The sequence below is a fragment of the Stigmatopora argus genome, chromosome 2, assembly GCF_051989625.1.
Source record: "Stigmatopora argus isolate UIUO_Sarg chromosome 2, RoL_Sarg_1.0, whole genome shotgun sequence".
NCBI classification, from domain to species: domain Eukaryota; kingdom Metazoa; phylum Chordata; class Actinopteri; order Syngnathiformes; family Syngnathidae; genus Stigmatopora; species Stigmatopora argus.
Window position 1 is genome coordinate 16574283 of NC_135388.1, and position 24498 is coordinate 16598780.

The window sequence follows — 24498 nt, forward strand, 5'->3', positions numbered from 1 at the left end:
GTTATCCCTCAATACTTTGTGGGTCACGTTTCGTGGATTCAGGGCATCGTGGGGTTTAAAAAGTATTCAGCAAAAAGAAAAAAAAGAAAAACACGATTCATGCTGAGGTGTGAGAAAATATGTTTTGCAGCAAGGCAAACAGGACTCAGAGGCACTCACCACCGATAAGAGCGGCTTTATTCCGTGAGCTGATTGGCTGCAGACAAACCAAATACATAATAGCCTAGCTAAGGAATCCACCAGACTGGATCAAATTGTATTGTTGCGTGATCAACCAGTAGTAGTTTGGCAATCTATTGGTAGATTGCAATCTACTGGTAGATCTCGAACAGCCCAGCTCTAAGTTCAAGGCACATTCCAGTTCTATCCATATCTGTGACTTCCCTAATTCACAAGATATGGAGTCCAAGTTAGATATGAGTTAGTATATATATACACACACGTGTCAGGTTTGTCATTAGACAATATGCTATATAGATAAATCCACCCCTTTTGTCATTTCCCATCAGGGGTCGTCACAGCAAAACAATAGATTTGCAAGACGACTTGGCACACAAGCTTTTACACCAGATGCTCTTTCCTGACAAAGACACAATCGTGAATTGAACAAGACTCTCCACAATGGTAGCCAGGTGCTCAGACAATTGATCTAGCAACTGAGTCCATGTAAAGCTAAATGTATAATGAGCATTTGATATTGGCGTTACAAAATCTAGTTAACTCAAACATTTATATATTCAGACAGACATACCGACAAACTCTCAGATACAAAAACATATAGATGTATCAGTTCCTTTGTTCCTACTTTGCAGACAGCTGTTTATAGGTTGGTGGACTATCCTGGTTGGGGCCGATATTGCTGAGAGTGTCACGTTCCACCTCACTGTCATCCCTCTGGTCCGGAAGAACATTGAGTGACCTTGCAATGCGGTTTAGCACCAGATCCATGTCTTTGATCTAAGAAAAGTGAATAAATGCATTAGGGTTTGAAAATACAAAAAGTAAGACTGAAATTGTGCTGCAAGTTTTGAACAGTTTAAATTAATGTCATTTATTTGCTTCCTATTCTTAACTTGCCTTTCTTACTTCAATACTGGGACACCTATCCATTTTCTCTGGGAGGGCTGGCAGTGATTTCAACAGTTCTTGATTGGATTAAACCTCTATCGGCGTAATAGCAGTCAATCAGTACATTTATGAAATACTGTAACTTTTAAAGAAGGTACAGAAGTAGGAAGGAAGCTGATGTGTTCTCTTATTTTCAGCCTAATACCTATGTCAATGTTAGTGTGTGGTCAAAACCTTTCACTTTTACTGAGTTCTGTTTTGTCTATCACCGTTACGGCTAGTGATGAGTTAATTAAGAAAAGTTCAACGATGAAAATTCTGCTAGAAACGATATAATAACCTCTCTACCTTGTCCTCCATTCTGCTGAGGCGGGATCCAATAGAATTGTTTTCCTTATCTCTGGCTGGGTATAGCAAAAAAAAGTAGAGTTAGTCAATACTATATGTAAATGGACAACTAGATGATAATTACCAGCTCCTGTCTGGAATAAATTAATCTTCCCTAATGACTGGTCCAATCTGGAAGAATGAAAAACAATGAGAGAATCAAAAATTAATAATAACAATGGTGTGACCTTGTTAAGAAAATAATTCTATTGAAGTTATTTTGCAGTGTATTTACTCTAATTTGATTTAAACACTCGGGTACTGTTTAACAAAATGATACCATGATAAATATGTGTGTGTTTTTTGCCGAGGATAAACTGCTCAGTGATCCCCAATCTTAACCAGTTATCTATGTCTGCTCTGTAAATGTTTTGTGTGAAGTATTTTGGATTCCCTTGGAATTCATGTATCCAATTATTCCCTGAACCTCTTAACGACACTAGAGTTTTGGCTAGAGCCTATCACAATGAACCCTGGGCAGGAAGCAGGGTGAACGCTTAGCTGATTTGCAGCAAATCATAGCACATTTAACCAAAAACATTCCCACTCATATCCCTTAATACGGACAAGTAAGAGACAATTAACCTAACATGAATGGCCATAAATTACAGATACTTAGTAAACCTGTTTAAGTTTTATGGATATTCACCATTATTTTGCAATGTAGTTATTTTTGAAACCTGTGCTGTTCAGCTGCTTCATATTGCAAAATGTTGGAATATTGATATAGGGACAGTTTTATGGTGCAGGGAATTTGAAATACAGTACTCCATTTGTGGTTACTCACAATGTGGTGTTGATTATGCCTTTGCTATGAAAAGCAGCTGGACAGAAATGGTTTTAGAGGACACTAAGAAAAAAGGCTAACATACGTTTCTCTTTCGCTCTCTCTCTGTAACTGCTTTGTTATATTCTCTCTCTCTCCGGCAATTTGTCAAAACGTGCTGTGTTGCATCTGCTTGATCACTCATAATTACCTTCTCTGCAGTTCCTTGATTCGCACCATCAGGTTGAGGTGACCCTGAGTGTATTGCTCAATCACGTCACGGACTTCATATGGTTTACGAGCTTGCTATTAGGAGTTAAATGTACAAAATCAGTGCAGTTTCATTACAGGCTATTTACAATTTTACTAAATAATTCTTCTTACAGAAAATGAAATGTATTTTGAAGATTTCATGTTACTTTTGAGACAATTAAAAGATTCACACATTTAGTATATTGCAAACTACAACTTCTCATATTATAACATAAAGACTACTTCTCTCAAAGGAAAAAGTAATTATCATTCCCCCCATCATATATATGTTGTTCTTGAAAAATAAATGAACTGACCTGGAACTTGCTCTTAGCCACATAGAAGCACATTTTCTGGATCACACGGATGGCTCGTCTGTGAGACTCGGTTAGTCTGTTAAATGGGTTTCAAATGACAACTGTTTCATTATATTGTTATTGTTGAAAAAACAAAAATAACTGAATGTAATGTTCATCTCCTTTTAAAATGTAGTTGCTGTAAACATATAGCAAGTGTTTTGTGACTATGTTCTGTTGTAAAATTCTCGCAAAAAAAGCCCCAAGACATTTGGCCATGGTTAGTACTATAATGAACTGTTCCTTTCTACTGGAGCTCGTAACACTGAAAACAACAAATTAATTAGCAAGAGGAAGGAAGTGCGTGAACAAGGTCCTTTGTATAATGGACAATATTCAAACACTAATGTTGTAGTATGACTTCTAAAAAATGTTTCATTATTATTCATTCATCGTGAAGATATATATTAATGTCCTTTTTTTTCCGGGGCTCATAACACTATAAACAACAAATGGCATAGCAAGAGGAAAGAAGTACTAAGTGATAAGAAATGTTGTTGTTTTTCTAAAATGAGGTTCTTTTTGCTACATCTGGACATTGGTATTAGTCATCTGCCGAACTAGAAAAAGGATTAGGTCGAAAATAATACTTTGTCTATCTGGACAATGTAATACTAATGTTGTTATTTTATCTACTGTGGGCAAAGCTTTAATTCTAACCCAAGTCTCTGGCTTCAAAAGGAACAATGAGAAATTCACAGATAGAAATGTGTGTTTTTGGGACTTGAAAAATAAGGCTGTATCCATGTTGATATCTGTCTATTTGTGGAGTGAAGTGGATTCTTCAAAAGTAAAGACACATTTTACATTTAAAGGCTCTAATTCATTCCACGGTCCTGCTAACAACTAAACCCCTTGAAAATGATGAAAATGAACCAATTTTGTATGATGTGAAGACCAGTTTGCGTTTCGTAACTTGAATTTTGTATCTTGAAATAAAATGTTACAATTGAGACTTTTTCTATCCTGAATATTTAGCAAGTGGAGAGTTTCAAAAGTAGGGGTACCACTGTATTTTATTTGCAGTTGATATTAAAAGGTATTGATCTTTTTTCTCAGTTATTGCTCAAATTTTAGCACTCATTTATACCCATTTGTGGTATTCTGTAATGGCTATTTGTTACATATTTAGAGATAAGTGGAATGAAATTAATGGATGGATTGTTTTATATTTTTCAATCATCAAATCAGTGATCTTTCCCAACAGCACAGTTGCAATCAATTCCACGCCTGCATCATTACCCCAACATTTAGAGAGGAAGTCCCTTGGGTCAAAACGGCAGCCCCATTCATTTCAATTAGTGTAAGCACTGACATCATGGTGCAGTTATTTCACTTACTTCCTCTGATTGGACTCAGTGTCTCATTGTTACAGTGCTCAGCCCCCTCACAAAAGTGGCACTTTCCCTAATTGACAGTAATTTTACAGTGGTGCTCTGAGGATGTAGATATCATATAGGTCAATGACCAACGCAAATGGGTTTCCAAGACACTCCTTTAGGAACACAAAATACAAATATAAAATAACCCCAATTTTTTTCTGAAACTTGCAATGTAAATTAGGAGCTTAACAATGTATATGTCGTGTCACACAGGTTTTGAATTTTATAAAACAGTAAGGCTCATTTTTGGAGCTGCTCCTGATTTGAAGATGAGGGTATGGGGTGAAGGTGTTGATGCGTTGCTCAAACTCACTTTGAGATTATTCACAATGCAGACTAACTACTGTAATTTTCAAATACTTGTTTGCAGGAAAGCACAAACCAATAATCTCCCCTACTTTGAAACTCACTGTGATATGGAGGTGGCTGCATTCAGTGCACCGTCTTGCTCTAATTCTTGTTCCAGGTCGTCAGCAATACTGTAGCTCCTTTTAAGGCCATCAGAAGAATCAACACCCAGAAGACCAGGTTTTTTCTCTAGGGTAAAACACATGTTGCCAACTGAACCTCTGCACTCATCTAATGATTGATGACTGTCCGGTCCATTATGAACATTCACAAGGTCGAACACAGAGTAAGCACGCCAAGACAGATGAGTGAGATTTTAAAGCTTCTGCAGAAGGAGGGCACGAAGGGAGAACAGACCGAGTTCCTCTGCGTAAGACTCCGGTCAATCTTTAGCTGCTTCCGTTCTCCAATCTCCGACGACCCTGCCTCTGCACAAACTGTTTAATAAGGGACATACAAATTCTCGGTACACGGTCGATTGGTCGCCGGTCTTTTGGTCGCCCGTTGTCGCGGTCCGGGCGACCAAAAGACCGCGACCAAAAGACCACGACCAAAAGACCGACGACCAAAAGACGGCGACCAAAAGACGGCGACCAAAAGACGGCGACCAAAAGACCGGCGACCAATCGACCGCACACGCAAATTCTGTAATTCAATAATAGGTCGATTTTAGATGTTTTTCATTTTGTTTCATTTTCTTACTTAAGCAATTCCAAAGATTATACTTAGGATGACCATAAACAATGGCCATCGAGAAGAACATAACACACTTTTATGGAATTAATAAATGAGCATTCTCATAAAAATAACACAGATTATTATAATAATAGTTCTACTTAATGTTTGCTTTTTGTCAGAAAGCTGAAAATAAGGCTATTATGTCAGCCTCGGACCATCTGTAATTGTCTAATTTGTTTAATAGGAATTTGAAGGAGAGCTACTTTTGCAGTTTCATTTCATTGGGGACTGTATGTTCTCTGCTATAATTTAGACTGTGAATGTTTTTGTGAGCAGACAAAATTGAGCTCACATTGCAACTAGTCTGCTTGCAACACAACAAAGCAGCGATTTCAAAATGAAAAAGGAAGCCTCTATTATTTTGCCATAAGACATTTATAATGGAGAGCTTGTTTTGCGATCTTTATCTAATTTGTGTTTTAAAATTGTGGATAATCAAAAAAGAATATGAATGCCAGTCAAGTATACTATTGCTAGCATGATGAAAATTTGTCTTGCTCAATGTGGGTAGTTGCTTAGTAGATAGATATCTTCATGGGAACGATTAAACCAGAGAAGGCTAATGGGATACAGGCTGATCAAAAAATGTATTTTTTTCTTTCCTGAAAAAAAAAAAATTCAGAACAAACAACAAATGAGATGATTGCCACAGATCTGTTTGTGAAAAAAATAGAAGGACAAAATTGGACTAAGAATGTAGTGACTATACAAAGTGACAAATGAAACAGCACTGAAAACTTAAACTGCTGTACTATATTTGCTTTCCCTCTATTTAGGTTTCATATATAATATCCTTATCATTTGCCTAACCTGTCACCTTATTGTGGGATGTGTTTACGTTCCCCATAGTTGACATCCTTGGTTTGTGCTCCCAATGAGGAGTTGGCATGTTCTTCTTGTGATTGGTTGGTTATTCTAATTTTTTTAGCTTTCTCTCACAGCCGTAAAACTAAACTAAAATTGTAATTATTATGTTCAATCAGGGGAAACCTGCCAAAACGCTCAGGTGGGTAAGGCTCTGAAAATTTAGGATAATTAGCGAAGTAAATGGATGGATTGACTGGGGTTTCGGTTTGTTAGGTCTCTTGATAAATCTGTGTATGACTGATTATTGATCAATAGATTATAGGTTAAATTGATGATTAGATTTAAGTTACTTTTAGTAAAGAGTCCATATTTGCATGTACATATATTTGCATATGCATATACACGTATTTGCCCCCAACAATCATTAATCGCGCTTATCAAAATGGAAAAGAGAAATATGCTTTCAAAATGTGAAGAAAACAACTCAATCATGAATTATTTTTTTCTTTTGTAGAAATGTAAGCAGGCATGATCGTTGCGTGCAGTGTAAAACTCACAATTTCCCTCAGCTCACAAAGAAAGATTCCCTCAGCTAACACAGAAAGAATGCATGCATAATTTGAGTTGCTTTTTGTAACTGCTTTGTGATATTCTGAGTGGAATTTTGTAACATCAGTCGTGCAATCTGTCCTGTTTTGATTCTGCAATGTTCTCATGCCTAATGTGTCTTCTGTTTAAGCAGAATCCAACTGTCCCTCAAAAACATGTTTGTATTAAAACTGAATGCTCAGAAGAGATTCAAAAATTTGCATTTGATAGGCATATACTGGGGGCACATTACCCTATCTTACCTATGTCCATCTTGCTACATGCATTCGAGTTCAAAACGTTGCTCTTTTGGGTAGACAAAGAGACACTGGCCATGTTAGAAATTGTCAGAAAATCTGAAGTGATGTCCTTGTTCACCTTTCAGAGACACACAAAGATGACAGCTCAACAAAATATCGTAGCCAAATAGAAAAATATTCCAAAGAATTTTTCTTTCTATAATGCGCTCTAGCGCACCAACCCCTTGCTGCATTCAGACCACTGAACCACCACCTGGGGCCCTTTCAAGCCTTATAACATGTACTTTACAAAGGTTTTTTAAATTCATTCCAATTTGATAGGATTAGATTTACTTTTGCCCAATCCAAAAATGTAAACACATTTACTTTGGGTTTATATTTCCTTTAAATTAGTGAAGCCATTCAATTACCAATAGGTCTAAATGTGAGGGCCTGTGTTTGTTGTCTATTGTCGATTGATTGGTGACCAACCCCACTCCTCATACAAAGTCAGTTGTGGTAAATTCAAGCTTACCTTCAACAGATAGCGGAGAATCCCTCTATTTTTGTTTGCTTTGGTGAGGGTCATATCTTGCGGAATTTATGTCACTTGTTTCACAATTACATTTTAATTAAATGCTTTTGTAGGAACTAACATTAAAATGCTTGCTCCCTTTTTGTGTTTGTGTCTGTTTTTTTTTTTTAAACATTATGTCTGAACCCTATGTGTTTATATTAACGACAATGGGCCACAACAATAAGAAGTTAGTTAAGTGTATGCAGCAAACCATAGCATTTTTTGGTCAATCTTATAAGTGTTTATGTTACATACTAGTCTGGTGGTACTTATGGTATCTGACTCAAATCACTCGGTAAATACTGAACTACTTGTAGTCACTTATCTATTAAAGACCCCTGATATGGTTAAGATTTGAATGGTAACCCAATATGCTATATAAAATGATCTATTTAAAGCTCCACCGACCGATTTCTTAGTTGACAGGGTCGAGATTGAAGCGTCCAGAGTGTTGGATTTCTTTCTCAAGAACATCTTAAATGTGGCAGAATCAGACTTTTCCATTGCAAAACATCTCCATGATGTCTGCAGAGGAGAGGGAAAAGCAATGCAATATTTCAAACACATTTTATGTACAGTATCTGTTGTGTAAGGAAAATCAGAGTCACGTTATCCAACAACAAGTAACAATGACTCAGTCAGATTTGATGATCAAATACTACCTGAATGACACGAGCAGCAGCGGGAATTTGTCTATTAAAAAGTTTCCGTCTCTGTTTCTGCTGTACCGCCAGGGCAAAACCTGATCCCAAAATTCCCTGTGAAGAAAATCACAACTTGTTAAGGTCTAAAAGCAACTTAAGTTTGATAGCTTAATGACTACAAGTATTTTCGTACCTAATAAATGATTAGCTCAGAAAAAAGTAATTTTGCAAAACATTTCTTAAAAATGAATCTTTTTTTAAGTAGAATAACTAGAATAATCCCTGGACTGAAAAAGTCAGCATTTGAGCAGCAATATCCTCCACTTACTGCAGGGAGTACAAAGAAAGCTACGGCAAAGACAGAGAAAAGGGATGCAATCATCTTCCCAAGCCAGGTCACAGGTATGATGTCTCCATAGCCAACTGTCGTCACTGTTATCTGGGACGAACACATGAGGTTGGTTGATTAACAACACAATAAAATTCATTCATTTTCTGGACTGCTTATTCTCACAAATGTCACAGAGGGTGCTAGAGCCTATCCCAGCTGACTTTGGGCACGAGGCGGGAACACCCTGAATTGGTGGCCAGCCAATCGCAAAGCACGAGGAGACGGAAAATCATTTACGCTCACACTCATACCTAGAGGCAATTTAGAGCGTTCAACCAGCCCTATAATGCATGCTTTTCGAATGTGAGAGGAAACCAGAGTACGCGAAGAAAACCAACGCAAACCTGGGGAGAACATGCAAATTCAACATAGATGGACCGACCTACAATGAATTGATTAAAAGCTTCAAACCTAAAAATTGTAGCCAAAAAAAATCCGACATTTAATGAAAACCTTTCCTTTTACCAAACAATTGATTTTTTTTTTGCGTTTTGATTGGATCGTATTTTACTTTTACCACCTTCATCACATTGCTAGATCATTAAACCTCTTTTCTACAATATTGCCACTGTTAAGTTTGCTTTTTAACGTGAGGGCCCCACGTGATTTTTATCAGAAGCATGTTTGGCATATTTACACTTGACATTTCACTGGAACACACTGGAAAGTGGAAACCTACCAGCACAAACTGACAATAAGATTTCAAAACAGGAATAGTAACATTTTCTTAATGATTTGTTTCATGTTCTTGTTTGGTAAGCTAGCATAGTTGATTTAATAAAATAATTTTATAATTTACAATTATTTTAAAAGCAAAAACGTTAGCATAGGTTCAGTGTCATTAAGGCAATTAAAAATGTACTTTTTAACTTCGCTTACCTTTTACATAGACCTCAACTTAATTCACCTGAATTTGCACACATTATTTTAACCTCTTTGACTGCAAAAACATAAAAGAATAATCCGATGAAAGAACCCTAACATATATTTACCACTCCCCACCACAGAGCATCGGCAAAGGTTGAGATATTGTGTTCCTTTTCTGCCAGGTAAAAAAAGTATGAGGTGAAGATCAGACCCAGAAAGCCAACGTAAAGGGTCATAATCAGCTCCTGAAATACACAACCATACAAAACAACAAGGAACATATTTAGTGTCATTTGTGCAGTATACACTACAAATAACCAGTAATAATAAGTTATTTTTTCCTTGATATGAAGGCATTGGTCTGTGTATGAAACATACTTATTTTGGCCTCCAACCTCTAAATTATGTTCATCAAAATGTTAAGGTGACGGGTGATTCAATGTGTACTCAATAGCGTTCTATTAACAATAGAAGACACGTGTGTGAGGAACTGACTTATTCATTATATAAAACAAAGGAACACCAAACCTGGTAAAATATCCTGTACTATACAATTAATGAACAACAATTGAGCTTAAGCACTCATCAGGCAAATATACTCAAATGAAAAAGCTAAAATAGAAAGTCCTTAAGATATTTTGTGGACAAGATGATGCAAGAGGTCCTGCATATTCTTGGGATTTTCAGTGAGTCCCACAAAAACAATAGCTTAATAAGTGATCTACTGTAATGTGAGCTTATTAAAACCTGCTTCATGAAATGGCATTTACAATTTACTAATATTGTGGAATTAGGCCCAAATGAATCCGTTGTGCAGAAGAAATAGAAGCAGTGAAATTACAAATAGAGCAATAAAAATGACGGAGATGCAATTTCTAGAAGCAAATACAGAAAATGTATTGCTCCGCAGATCTTTGTGTAATTGTCTGACATACAACAGAGGTTGTTATATTTGCACTAATTGTCTTTTGAATTTCAGAAATGAGAGAAACCTATCTTTGTTTTCGCCTTTCTCTGTGATAGAAATTTACACAAATGTCAACAGAATTTCTTTTGCTGAGTTGGACCATTTGCAGGATATGCTGAATTCTTAAAAACAAAAGCCCAGATGCATTGTCATGTGACTTACAGAGAGACACAAAAGCACAGCAGCAGGCCATATTGCACAAGACCTTCTATTCCTTGGGAAAAGCTTAACTGTTTGTTTTCTCTAAATTTCGGGTGGGATAGCATTAGAGTAAAAAGTAATACAATATAGTAAAATGCAACTACTGGACCATTGGCATTTATTGCTCCTTAATTCCTAAAAATCCTATTCTGTGCATTTAGCTTCAAATATCTTGATTGAACCCTTGCACGTCTTCCTGGAATCATTACCTAAACTGGCAACTACATTTAAGACCTAGTGCTGTCCATATGCTCCCGAGCCAGTGAAGAGCAATGGCGCAAATTGTGTTTACAAGCCACATGCATGAGAAGGCTACTTAGTGTCTATTTAATCTGTTATACTATTAGACAACATAGTGTTTTGAGTAAATGAACTGAATTTAAATTTGAAACCCCCAGATGTGACCACAGAAGGGTGTTTGTCTAACCATAACTCTAAAAAAACAAAAAAACATCAAGAAACACACAATGAGGTCGCAGCGCAGCAAGTCTACAAGATAAAATGCAATGTGACCTCCAGTATTTATTGTTTCCTCGGTAATTGAAGCTTAGACTCCAGTGCATCCGTGACAGCAGTGTTGATAAGCAGAGCAGTGAAAAAATGGATGGATAGATGATGCCCCCCACCAAAAAATAAATATGCTCACCCCCCCTGTTACATGCTTGTAGTGAAAAAATGGATGGATAGATGATGCCCCCCACCAAAAAATAAATATGCTCATCCCCCCGTTACATGGTTGTAATACAGGAATGGCACAGAACATGTGCACTCTAGACATATTTTGTATAACCTTGTCCCATTGACTTTTTAGAACCCTGTAATTTGCATAATAGCTCTCCTGTAATGTGGGTCAGCATGGCTACTTTTACCTTAGGGTGAAATTGTCCCGATATAGTAGAATTAATAGCATACTGCATACTCAAAAGCAAGCCGTTTTTTTTTTTAAATCCTACAACAATGCAAAATGTGAGACCTAATTCTTTAAAAGTGTATTCAAACTTTTGTCAAAAGATAATGCCAGTAAAAAGCTATTTTCCCTTGTAGCAGTTTTTGTTGGGAACAATAAGACACACTGAACTAAGTGCTTCATGCTTCAATACTGTATGTCATTATATGTGGAACCATCATAACCGATCGTTTAAAAGCAGCTTTGTTCACTTGGAATAAATCAAGGTTTTTATTGTTGTAACAACTAGTTACATCATTAAAAAATCCTGAATCAAAAGGTTTAAAAAGGATACCAAATGGCAAGACACTTGCCTGTCAGAGGCTGGAAAAAAGTATTAGTTGAGAGAAACTTGGCCATTAGCTGGATCTCGCCAAAGTAACCACAGCATGAGTCACGGGATAATCAAAAGTGAAACTCGTGCTAAGGGCAGGTAATCCTTGAGTATGTGTTCTCAGCTGAATATATGTCAGGAGGAAACTCACTCTGACGTTCGCTCTGTATTTGACGTCCTAACCATTCTTTACTGTAGCTTTTCGGAGCTCTTCCAATTTCGTAGGCTTAAGTGTTGTTTTTTAATATATATTTTTTTAAATTTCACTCAAACAGGCTTTCAGGCTTTGAAGGTATAAGGCTAAGTCTACGCAAGGATGGACAAGCTTTTACATTGTATTTCCCTAGAAACTGTATACCAGACCACATGCATTTACACCCCTCGCTGCTGCAAGCCACATCCACATCTTCATTGGAAATGATTGAGAAAGAGGCAGACACGGGGATGTATTACATTACTGCTAGAGCAGCTCCACACAAAACATTGTTGATGATCCATGTGCAAAATAAACATGATCTATCTCTTAAAATACATGAATTTCCTCATTAACTCGGGTATAGAAAATGCTTAATTTTTGAGGATACAAGTGAGCTGGCACCCTATTACTTTATGTACTTTGTATAAAATTTAGGAATGAAAGTCTTTAAGTCAGGGGTCTCGAACTCAATTTACCTGGGGGCCGCTAGAGGCCGAGTCTGGGTGAGACTGGGCCGCATCAGGATTTCCACAAGAAAAGCACTGATAAAACATTCCAACGTTATCAAATATCTTTATTTTTTAACAAAAAATAATGAATTAAATAAATTAACTTAGAGATGAATAAAAAATAAATCAATCAGTAATACAAAACCAAATAATACTAATGAGCATACAGTAGATATACACTGGCTGGCTAAGTAGAGAAAATTAATTATTTTTATTCCGTTTCAAATGTCTGTATTAACAGCTCTTTAACCTTTAACTTTCTGAACTTGAATGGAACATTGAACATGAAATATTCTGAACACGGCTTCTCTTGCCTACTCCTTGCTGCTAGAGACCTGGCAGCGCTTCTTCTCACATAGTCACATTTGGCTTGAGGGAGGAAGCAGTGGAGACCCTCAGTAGAGCTTGAAGATGCTCATCAGTAAGTCTGGACCTGTACTTGGACTTATTGAAGTTCAAGGTGGAGAAGAGCTTCCCACACAAGTATGTGCTCCCAAAAAGGCACATGGTCCGCTTGAACCTTCGGGAAAGTTCAGGGAAGCTGGGGGTCAACTCTCTCAAAAATTGCCCAAGCTTGTCTGCTTCTCCACTCACCTCCCTGAACTTGGCTTTGAGTGCAGAGTTGCACTGCAGGTCAATGAGCTCCATTTGAAGCTCAGGAGGGGCATCTTGCACATCAAAGGAGAAGGGGTCCGCAAAAATTTGAAATGTGGCTTTGTGTGTCTTGAAGTCTGCAAATCTGTGATCAAATTCCTCCTGTAACTTCGAAATGGCCTCAACATACTTCTCACCACTGAATGGTGTGCCTGCATCCACGAGAGCCTTGCATGCTGGGAAATGGCAAAGGTTTGTCTGAGAGAGCTGGGCTTTCCATAACACAAGTTTAGTGCAGAATGCTCTCACGTTGTCATAGGCAGCACTGACAAGTTGCCCCTGGCCTTGTAGCTTCTTGTTCAGTACATTAAGCTCATGTGTGATATCAACAAGAAAAGCCAAGTCCATGAGCCATTTGGGATCACTTAGCACAGGATCAATCAACTCACAAACGGCGTAGCTAGCTTTGACTGCTGCATTACTGTCTTTGGTAGCCTTCTTGAAGAGATCCTGTTGCCTCAGAAGACGTGTTTTAAGACTGGCAACCTGGTTGGCTCTCTCATCTCCCTGGTATTTTTCGTACTCCTCAGCATGTCTCGTAGTACAATTACGTTTCAAATTGTATTCCTTGTGCACCGCAACTTTTTCAGTGTAAATGAGACACGTCGGGGTGCCCCTGTGTTCAACAAAGAAATATTGCACTCCCCACTTTTCTTGAAACTGTCTGTGCTCATCACCGACGTTTCTCTTCACGGCAGGCTTTGAAAGAGACATCTCTGGGGCTCTGTAATATGTTTTTCCACTTGGAATGAGTCTCGGGTTGATCTTTCACATTCAGTCGCGCGGGTTTGTGGCGCATGTGCACTTTCGCTCTCCGTTTCAATCGCGGAGATGGCTACAGACACTGACACAGGCTGGATCACGGATCATAGCGCCTCATTCAGTTCTATGCTGAGAGCAGCGGAGGAGTGTGCGCGCCGAGCGGAGTGATCGGCCTCACGGCTTCTCCTCCGCCCAGCTGATTGGAGGAATGAATGAGTGAGTGAGCGAGGCACTGGACAGCCCGGCCGATGTCCCGCCCTCCAGAGCCGTATACCTCACCGTGATTGGTTCATTCAGCTCCGAACCAAAGTTCCCTCTAATTTTTTGTTGGTCTGAGCAGAAAGACAACCTCCCTGAGCGCACTGAGTACCAGTGTGAGCGACATCATCGGTACTCGGATGATTCGCCTAAAGACGTTTCGCCGACAGACGTTTGACAGACGGGCAGGTCGCCGAATGGACGTTCCACCGAACGTTCATTCGGCCGAACGGAGGTTTCGCCGAAACGGGATTCGAACGCTCGCCCCGCCGGATCGTGTGTGTACAAGTTTTTCAACCTCGGCCCGCGGGCCATATACGGCCCGTTAGGATTTTTAATCCGGCCCGCCGCCGGTGTTGTCCAAATTATAGTAAAAATCAATGTTCGTCTACCATCAATGGCAGTCCGGGAATAAGCACTCTTGGGCAGGCAGATGTAGCAGAACCGAGCCGTAAAATGACAGCAATCGGGTCAAATCCATCCTAAAACAGCATTTAATGATTAAATACAAATACTGGATGATATCGCGATGGAGGCAAAAAAACGTCTATAGACGTCCATTCGCCAAACGGCTCAAATGCTCTCAAATTCGGTCAAATCCAGCTGAAAACAGCGTTTAATGATTAAATACAAATACTAGTATTTGTATTTAATCATTAAACTAACAAATACTAGTACGACCTGTCCGTCTGTCAAACGTCCGTCGGCGAAACGTCTTTAGGCGAATCATCCGGTCACGACATCATCATTGCTCGCTATCGGCACACCAGTATCACACCTGCCACAAGCAGGTGCATGTCAATGTTCCCTCTAATTTTTCATGTAAAACATGCTGTAAAACAAGAAAAACATGAGTGGACAGAGCTACTGCCACTGGCTGCCACTTAAACGGCGCCATCATGGGGAAAGGGGTAAAAAAAAAAAAAAAAATTAAAAAAAAAAAAAAAATTACAAAAAAAAAAAATCGATCTTTCATATTAAGACGGGGGCCGCAAATTATCGTCCCGAGGGCCGCAGTTGGCCCGCGGGCCGCAAGTTTGAGACCCCTGCTTTAAGTGAATAGATACCAACCAAATGGTTCTAAGGGTCGAGAAGTCTGCAAAGAGGCTAAAGCTGTACTTCACAGTAACAACCATTTAGTGGCTCCTTATAAGGCTGCACAGTAGTGGTGCAGTACAAAACAAGCGTACATAACAAATGATAGGTCATTCTTTTTTGTCCTTTACTCGTCCATTACACTAACCATTGCAAAACTGCCTCGAACATTAATATGTTGCTGTCGAGATGTGTGCAGGACCGCACATTTAAATAAGAGCATTTTTTGGTGGGCATCCAGGAACGTGGAACACAGGTGCTAGTAATGAGCTGCCGCCATCCACACTCAGAAAAAAAGGAGGGAGCTCGTCGTTCCGCACTATTGGCCAATATTTAATAACAAACCATAGGAGCATGTGAAATATACCACACTACATAGCAAGACATGTATACATTCCCAGATGGCGTGGGATCAGCTGCCTTTGAATATCTTACACTACACAAGGTGATCAGAACTTCCAAACTCAAGGCCAAGACAATCAATGTTTGTCCACAACGTGTCTATCTTGACAAAGTCTGGCTATAATTATGTAATTTGACCTGTGTTTACAAGTGGCAATGTCAGAGTATGGTCAAATGTATTTTAAAAAATCAGCAGATCTTCAAAGATTTGGATCTGATAAGCAGATGACATACCTGCCGATGGGCATAGACAATAGAACCCAGGAGATGCCATGTTCCTCCTTGGCGGTCTACGTGAAGCATACGCAATAGCTGAAGGAAACGGATCCCCCTGAAATTGAAACAGAGTATTTTTCAATTGTGTAGACATAAAAATAATATTTTTATATATCTATAGCTATGCAAACAACATTATTGGATGCGTAACTCGACAGGCTAGTCTCCATCGGCAGAACAGTCTGAATTGGTTCATGCTCAATATATCAAAATGAATGGGATGAGTTACATCCGGTCTATTCGACCAGACCTGGTTAGATGCCAACTTGGAATTGAAACACTACTCGGCCCAGCTTTGATGATGTTTCATGGGCATATGAGAACAGAGGCATGGAGGAGAACGCATCAAACTTGGTATGGAGAAAAGGCCACAGTCGCACATCCTGGGATGTGATGGTGTACAAATACTTAATAACTGCACTCAAGGAAAATATCTAAGCATGTATGCATTACAGTCATTCATTAATTCATTTTCTGAACCACTTTATCCTCACTAGGGTCGTGGGGGGTGCTGGAGCCTATCCCAGCTGACTTCGGACACCCTGAATCGGTGGCCAGCCGATCGCAGGGCACAAGGAGACGGACAACCATGCACACTCATACCCATACCTAGAGGCAATTCAGCCTACCATGCAGGTTTTCGGAATGTGGGAGGAAACCGGAGTATGCGGAGAAAACACATGCAGGCCCGGGAAGAACACTATGCATTACATATTAATTTAATTCATTCATGCATTCTTTCATTTTCAACAACGCTTGTCCTCATCAAGGTCGACGGTGCTGGGGCCTATTGTAGCTGACTTTGGGCAAAATGCTCAATCTCAGAACTTGTGAGGCGGCCTCCAGATATGCATTTTCTAAATTAATATATAATATAAGAGTATCACACAACTTGCGACATGAGTATCTTACGTGCCCACGTTGTGATTTCATAGTACAAAAGAGACATCATTCAGGCCTAAAGGAAACCAACAGACTCAATCAAATCGTATTGTCATGCAATCTACCAATAGTCCTTGGTGATCGACTGGCCGATAAAAATTGATGTATTGCTGTATGCATGTATTGCATGTATCTGTGATCATTATGTTAACTGAAGTACTATTCAATATGGTGACTTTGGATTCTACCAGCTTTTTTTCTAATGAGATACTTGAGGTACATTTGTGTGTAAATATTGTTTTAATGTACTATTTAAGAGAATATATATTTTCTAAGCTATTTGCCTTGTCATGCAGTCTTACCTGACAGCAGAGGTTGCTAATATATGTCCTTTGGAGCCAACTGCGAGCACAATTATTGAGGCCACCACAACAATTAGATCTGCGTAGAGAATGCTCAATTAAAGGCTTGATTAAACTTGCCATACAAATGTGCTTGGACATGTGTGTGCCCGTGTGTGTTCTAACCTATAATAATTATTGGTTTTCTAACAAATCGTAGTCGTCCACAAAATCCAACATATATACTACGACATCCTGCTGACCAGAATCGGACAATATATTCCACCCCAAGGAAGGTCACGACGAAAACTTCCTGGGAAAGTAGAAATTCAAAGACAATTAACAGGAGAGAAAACTTTAAACAGTAAAACAGTGAACACGACTGTACATGTTAGTAACAATAATATAGAATTCTCTTTACAGTCCATTTCTTGTATATATTTTGCGGTGAATATCCCTGTGCCTTATAGTCAGAGTGGTTTATAGATGAACAAACTTATAGTCAGGTGTGCCTTATCGTCCAAAAAGGACAGTAGTTTAAATTAACAATTCAGCCGTTATTTCTTTTTGAATTCACTAACATCTTATTAATAAAGACAAAACGTTTTGTTTATAATCATAATAAGCACTCACCACCCAGAAGAGAATTGAAACTGCTTGAACATTATAATTCGGAATGGTTGAAAGAACACTGAGGATCAGGCAAAGAAGAATCATGAGGAACCTGAAAAAATACAAATACAAAAGAAAGGACATTTCACCATGTTTTCTTATTATTTTATTATATACATCTCTATATATTGACATATATATATATATATATATATATATATATATATATATATATATATATATATATATATATATATATATATATATATATATAGTTTTCATATGCAAATGTGTATTTTTACTGTCACATTTTGTACTAATTGTGATTTTGATATTCATTCATTAATTTTCTGAACCGCTTAACCTCACAAGAGTTGCGGGGGTGTTGAACCTATCTTAGCTAACTTTCGGGCCAGAGGCGGAGGACACCCTGAATAAGTGGCCACCCGATTGCAGGGCATGAGAAGAGGGACAACTATTCACGCTCACACTCATACCTAGGGGCAATTTACAGTGTCCAATCATCCGACCATGCATGATTTTTTGGAATGTGGGAGGAAACAGGAGTAACCAGAGAAAACCCATGCAGGCCCAGGAGAACATACAAACTCCACACAAGTGGACTGACCTGGATTCGAATCGAGCAGCCCAGAACTGTGAGACTGATGTGCTAATCACTCTGTCGCCATACTATTTCAAGTACCCTTCATGTAAAATATCTGATGGAAAAATGTATTTATTATTTAGATATTTTTTGCCATCAGTCTTTTTTTATGAAGATCCAATAATTAAGGGTTCAGTAAGGAAAATGAATATAAAACCCTGAATGAGATAAACTCTAAAAATTAATGTTAAGGAATATGTAGTGTATTGAACAAGGAACACATTGTGCTAACCAAAATTGTTGAATTTGATGCGCTGAATATTTTCTTTTACTAAATGGATTTTAGCCGCCTCATGATGTGGAGGTTCACTCGCCCGACTTCGGTGTGGGCAGGCGCAGGCTCGATTCCCACTAGTGGTGGTATGATTGCAAGTGTGTATGGTTGTTTGTCTCTCTGTGTCCTAAGGCTGACTGGCGACCAGTTTAAGGTGTAGTCTGCCTTCTGCCCGAAGTCAGCTGGGTTACGCTCCAGCAACCCCCGCAACCCTTTCGAGGATGAGTGGTATGGAAGATGAATGAATGAATAAACAGATGTTACAATTACAGTAAATTGAAGGGACACACTGTCAATGACTACCTAATATACATATTTCTTTTGGATGTGAACAAAAACAAGAATTTTGGGCAATTGGTTATTTCTCAACCAGGTGCTAATGTGCTTATAACCTCACAAAAATGGAGCTGCAGTACTGTATTCTGTAGGTTCTAATTAGTCAATCACCCGCATGGTTCATCCATGATTCTACCCACCAACCCCAGCACAATCTAAAACGTTGTTTTTTGATCTATTATTGCAGTGTTCCTGCTGTTACTTGTGGTGAGGTGATAGGGTCTGTATGCAACAGCGAATGTTTTAAAATTCTCTTTTACCGAGGAGCATGGTGCCAAGACACTAAATGAATATGAATGCAATTATACTTGTGAGATGCTGTTTGGGTAAATAATTTTGCACTTACCAACTCTAGAGGATCAGATCAAGCAATTCTTTCAAATCAATTGTTTGATATTGGATATCTCAAGTGTTACTATATCGGGAGGAAAATTTGCACAAGTGTGCAGAATGAATGAAATAAAACTGAAAAGGAAATAAAATTTCAAGCGCTCAAATTTTGTCACTTGCTGAATCTCTTGTGGAAATACTACGAGCTATTCAATCCAAAATTATACACACATTATTAAGTATTGGAGTAAGACCAAAAAAATGCTTTTTACGTTGTAATTGTATTGTGACGACCAGGGTTTGGTGCCAGGAAATGAACACATTGATTTTGTACTGTTGATGGAATAGAGCTAAAAACAGTAAAATACTTTGGGATTTATCCCAAACACCCAATGTTACAACAGCTGTGTGCAATACAAAATGTATGATTAGTGTGTAACATGCCCACTGATTTCACACATATTTTATTCTTGGCAATGATCCTTCCAAAACATCCTGAAAAAAATACTTTGTGATAGATTTGTAAGGAATATGATTGGAAGGAGTATTACCCCAACTAGCACAAAATTGGTTCTGTCTGTTGACAGCATAGTAACCGTCTGTATGACTGTGGCATGTGGCTCTACATTGAAAGGCATACCTTGGTAACACAGCATTCAGTGCTTTTGTACTAAGTTAAATTGCTATAAACCTGACAGTGTGTTGACTATTTTTCACCACTCCTCAAAACTCCCGTTCGTACTCATATCGGAGGAGGTTTGATTTGAGCAACTGTGAAGAGAGAGGATGAGTTTTCACACTGAGGAATCCTTATCACCTAGTTCTATATCCTGCGGGCAAAAATGTTTTGTGATTGCTGACAAGCGGACAGCATAGGTTATCTCAGGAAGTTTTCACAATAAATTAAGGCTGCATCCTGTCCCCTTTCATTTCAATGTTTATTTTTAACGTGTTTTTAAATGTGCACAGAGCTTCACCAGACAGATAGGCCATACTGTGAGTCAATTGCACAATATGCAGGATGCTAAGCATTGTCAAACTCAAAAAGTTTACGACATTAAAAAGGTTGTCACTTATCCTATGTTTCAGTGTTTGAAAACAAGTTGTTTCATTAAAAAGTTAAAAAGTAATGCTATTCAAAGTTGCATTGATAATTATTCTATTTCGAATTGCTGTAAACTGCTGTAATTGCAATGACAAAACTCATTTTTTGTTAACCATTTGTCTTCTATATGTACTTCGAATTTGCACACATTCATTCATTTTCTGAACCGCTTATCCTAACAAGGGTCGCAGGGGGTGCTGGAGCCTATCCCAACTGACTTCAGGCCAGAGGCTGGGGACACCTGACTCATTTTTTGTTAACCATTTGTCTTCTATATGTACTTCGAATTTGCACACACATTTATTCATTTTCGGAACCGCTTATCCTCACAAGGGTTGCAGTGTCCAACTCGCCTATCATGCATGTTTTTTTGTTTTATGTGGGAGGAAACCAGAGTACCCGGGGAAAACCCACGCAGTAAACATACAAATCCACACAGGATTTACCTGGGATTGAACCAAGACCCCGGAACTGTGAGGCCAACACACTAAACACTATTTCACCGGGCTCCCCCCGTCATGTTGTTCCGTTGGCCTTTATTACAGATTTACTTCGTTCAGACTAAAATATAATGAGCCATTATAGTGTTACAACGTGCAGCAGCACCTTGTTGCTAGCTGTAAACGGAATGGAGGCGGGGGTCTTCAACAGAGAACAGATGTTTTTACATTTTTCCAGCCTGGAAGCAAGAAAGAGCTGAGATGTCTGCTATTTAAAGAAAAAAATGTCTTGCCTTCAACAGTATTACGACCAATACCACTGTGTGTCATTCCATTAGAACAAGCTATGCACAGCATATGGTATGCCATATAGATTGTTTTATCTTAGGGGAAGACAATGGCCTATTGCTCACTATAAGTATACTGAATTTACAAGTATGTGTTTGCATATTCATTATCAGTACCGCTTATGCTCACAAGGGTCATTACTGAGGGGTTCTGGAGCCTATTCCAGCCAAATGCGGGCACCAGACGGCGGACTCCCCGAATTGGTGGCCAGCCAATCGCAGGGCACAAGAAGACAGACAACCTTTCACGCTCACTCTCATACCTAGGGGCAATTTAGAGTGTCCAATCAGCTTACCATGCATGACTTTGGGATGTGGGAGGAAAACGGAATACCAGGAGAAAAACCTGGCAAGCTCGGTAGAAGATGCAAACTCCTCAGTATTGTATTTTACACCTCCTTTTTTTAATTAAATATGTCCATGGTAAATGTATAGCTATTACTAATGAGTTTATTTGCTCGACTCTCAAGTCATACCTAGGGGGCAGTTCCAGGGTGCTACTTGAGGGATCTATTTTGTTATGTCATGACTCCCACTTGTGTTTTAGCTACAAAATGTTTGACTCCAAACATAGTTGTTATGGTTAGGGTTAGTGTGATTCACATTGACAGCAGCCAGCATACACTGGTTTTCTCATCCAGAAGAAGTAGTGTCCTATCGAGACAGCAACTAATCACATTGTAGCAGAAATTCCAGCCAAGAGGAGTAACCCTTGTCGGTGTCATTAAAACGCCCACCAACAGCATCCAAGACTCATGAAGGGAAAAAGGGAAGTTACACAACACCAACACAACTGTTGTTCTCATTAAAGGTCAATTTAAGACTTTCTTATTAGTTCAGGCTTTTGATTAGGTTTGATTAATTACTGCATTAATTTGAAAATTGTGTTTCCTATTGTTTTTTAAACCTTTATTACATTCTCTCTCTCTTTCTCTCCTCTCTCTCTAAATCTCTCTCGCTCGCTTTCTCTCTAAGAATGTGTGTCATGTTTGTCTACCCACAGAATCCAACATTAAAACAAACAAACAAACAAAAAGATTTCAATCCTCCATCTTTTTCAAGATTTATTTTTTTTAAATAAGCTTCAGGGAGCCACCAAGGTAGTGCTAAAGAGCCACATGCGGCTCTCGAGCCACAGGTCGCTGACACCACATCTAGACTATAGAAGACCAATCCAACTCATCCACCGTAATCCATCCATCCATCCATCCAGTGACAGGACAAATATGATCAGGGATCGGTTGCGATGACTCACCTGTCGAGCTAAGTCTGGGGGTCCTACCGGAGAGTAAGATGTCAGCTGCTATATGGACACTAGTGATTGACCGATATATTGAGCCGATATAAGGAAAGTTGAGGTATATCGGTATCTGCCTTTATTAAAATCTGATCGGCCGATATGCATCCATCATCCATCTATCTATGGGGTTGTATTTTACACAGTTTCTGCTTGAATTAATTATTTAACAAAGCTTTGTTTTTGTAGGAATCCATGCATGCATGCCTAGCTAACACAGTGTATGAATCAATATGCATGTGTTAGTTCTTGTGTAATTGTTATAAAGGCGGGCCGGTGAATGAGTGGGTAGCGTGTCGGCCTCACAGTGGGGGTCCTGGGTTCGAATCCAGGTCGGTCCACCCGTGTGGAGTTTGCATGCTCTCCCTAGCCTGCGTGGGTTTTCTCTGGGTACTCCAGTTTCCTCCCAGATTCCAAAGACATGCATGGTAGGCTGATTGGACACTCTAAATTGCCCCTAGGTATGAGTGTGAGCATGAATGGTTGTCCATCTTCCTCGTGCCCTGTCGATTGGCTGACCACTGATTCAGGGTGTTTCCCGCCTGCGGCCCGAATTCAGCTGGGACAGGCTCCAGCACCCCCCGCAACCCTAATGAGGATAAAGCGGTTCAGAAAATGAAATGAAAAAAAAAAGATACATAACTCACACAGCAAAGTGATAGACGAAGGACTTCCAGCCAGACGGCCGTTCCAAAAAGTTATAGACTCGTCCTTGGATGTTGGCGTGAGTGAGGGAAGGGTGGACTCCCCAGCTGTGCACGGACTTGCATCCCAAAATGCGAGGCTGCAGTAAGTAAGGTTGAAGTTCAATTTGGGCTGACTCCATAATGGAGGATTTGGCTCGAAATGCCCCAGAACAATCTGAAACGCTGAAGTTGGTTTTGGCTCCCACGGAGTCCAGTGATCTCTTATACTGGGATCCGAAACAAAATAAGCATCCTCCCCATTCAAGATCGGGGGCTCAAGATCGGGGGGCGGGGGTCCCTTAAAGTGAACATCCGGAATTACACGCAAACACACAAACTTCATTAAAGAAAAGAAAATAACCATAAAAGAACTAAATTAAAACACATTGAAACTATCTGATGTAAAATAAATGAATATTTATCAAAGCTGTAAACCAACTTCCCATAAACTGTGTGCAGTAAACTTTACATAATGGAACTGAGGCATTGGCTGTCACTAAAGGGGGTTCCCAGTTGAGCTGAAAATATGTAGCCATATCACTTAGATAAACCAGATTTCGCTTAGCCACAAGCCAAAATCAATTCATTTGTAGAATGATCATAAAAAGTTACCCGACTTTGGATACAGCGGAAGAAAATTAGATGAGGTGAGACATAAAAAGCGCAAAAACGCTTTTAATTGTTATTACTACCGAGTGATATAACAAACGTGCGGACTCCTCCCTTAAGTTTAATTACTGAGGCAGCCAAAACAAATTAAATTGTTGATTTTTTAAATTATTTTTTTTACGGATATGGTTCATACGTGTTGTGGGGGAGGCACATTGCCAATATAAAATTCTATTTTTTTTCCGTCGGACCGAGGGATGAATTTAATAATAAAAGTAACATGGAAGTGGATGCAATCGGTGAGTATTCTATTATGTTGTTCATTCATTTTCTTTACCACTAATTCTCACAAGGCTCGCGGGGGGTGCTGGAGCCAATCCCAGGTGACCTCGGGCACCAGGTGGGCTTTGGAAACATCATCGGCTAAAGCCTTGTTGTTTTGGTTCCCTAGCCCATAGCCAAACCATCTAATACCTCTATATTTTACTGCAATTTAGCTCAAAATACAACTCATTGGCCACATGTCATTTGTCACTTGGGCAAAGAGCCTTGAGGAAGATATTTG

The 24498-nt window shown here is 39.1% G+C and overlaps 1 protein-coding gene across 1 annotated transcript in view; it reads right to left on the reverse strand.

The window, feature by feature from the left end:
- kcnq1.1 (potassium voltage-gated channel, KQT-like subfamily, member 1.1) overlaps positions 1–23577 on the reverse strand; it is a 25704-nt gene extending 2127 nt beyond the window's left edge. The window contains exons 1-16 of the mRNA XM_077594749.1: positions 23286–23577; positions 17867–17957; positions 17420–17546; positions 17255–17333; positions 15969–16065; positions 9536–9655; positions 8481–8591; positions 8171–8266; positions 7917–8033; positions 6956–7070; positions 4622–4748; positions 2791–2866; positions 2433–2527; positions 1541–1587; positions 1417–1472; positions 806–957 (exon numbers count right to left, since the gene is read on the reverse strand). Of these exons, the coding sequence (XP_077450875.1) occupies positions 806–957; positions 1417–1472; positions 1541–1587; positions 2433–2527; positions 2791–2866; positions 4622–4748; positions 6956–7070; positions 7917–8033; positions 8171–8266; positions 8481–8591; positions 9536–9655; positions 15969–16065; positions 17255–17333; positions 17420–17546; positions 17867–17957; positions 23286–23464 (1685 nt within the window). The 5' untranslated portion in view covers positions 23465–23577. The remainder of the gene's footprint in view (positions 1–805; positions 958–1416; positions 1473–1540; positions 1588–2432; positions 2528–2790; positions 2867–4621; positions 4749–6955; positions 7071–7916; positions 8034–8170; positions 8267–8480; positions 8592–9535; positions 9656–15968; positions 16066–17254; positions 17334–17419; positions 17547–17866; positions 17958–23285) is intronic.
- Positions 23578–24498: the final 921 nt, after the last annotated feature.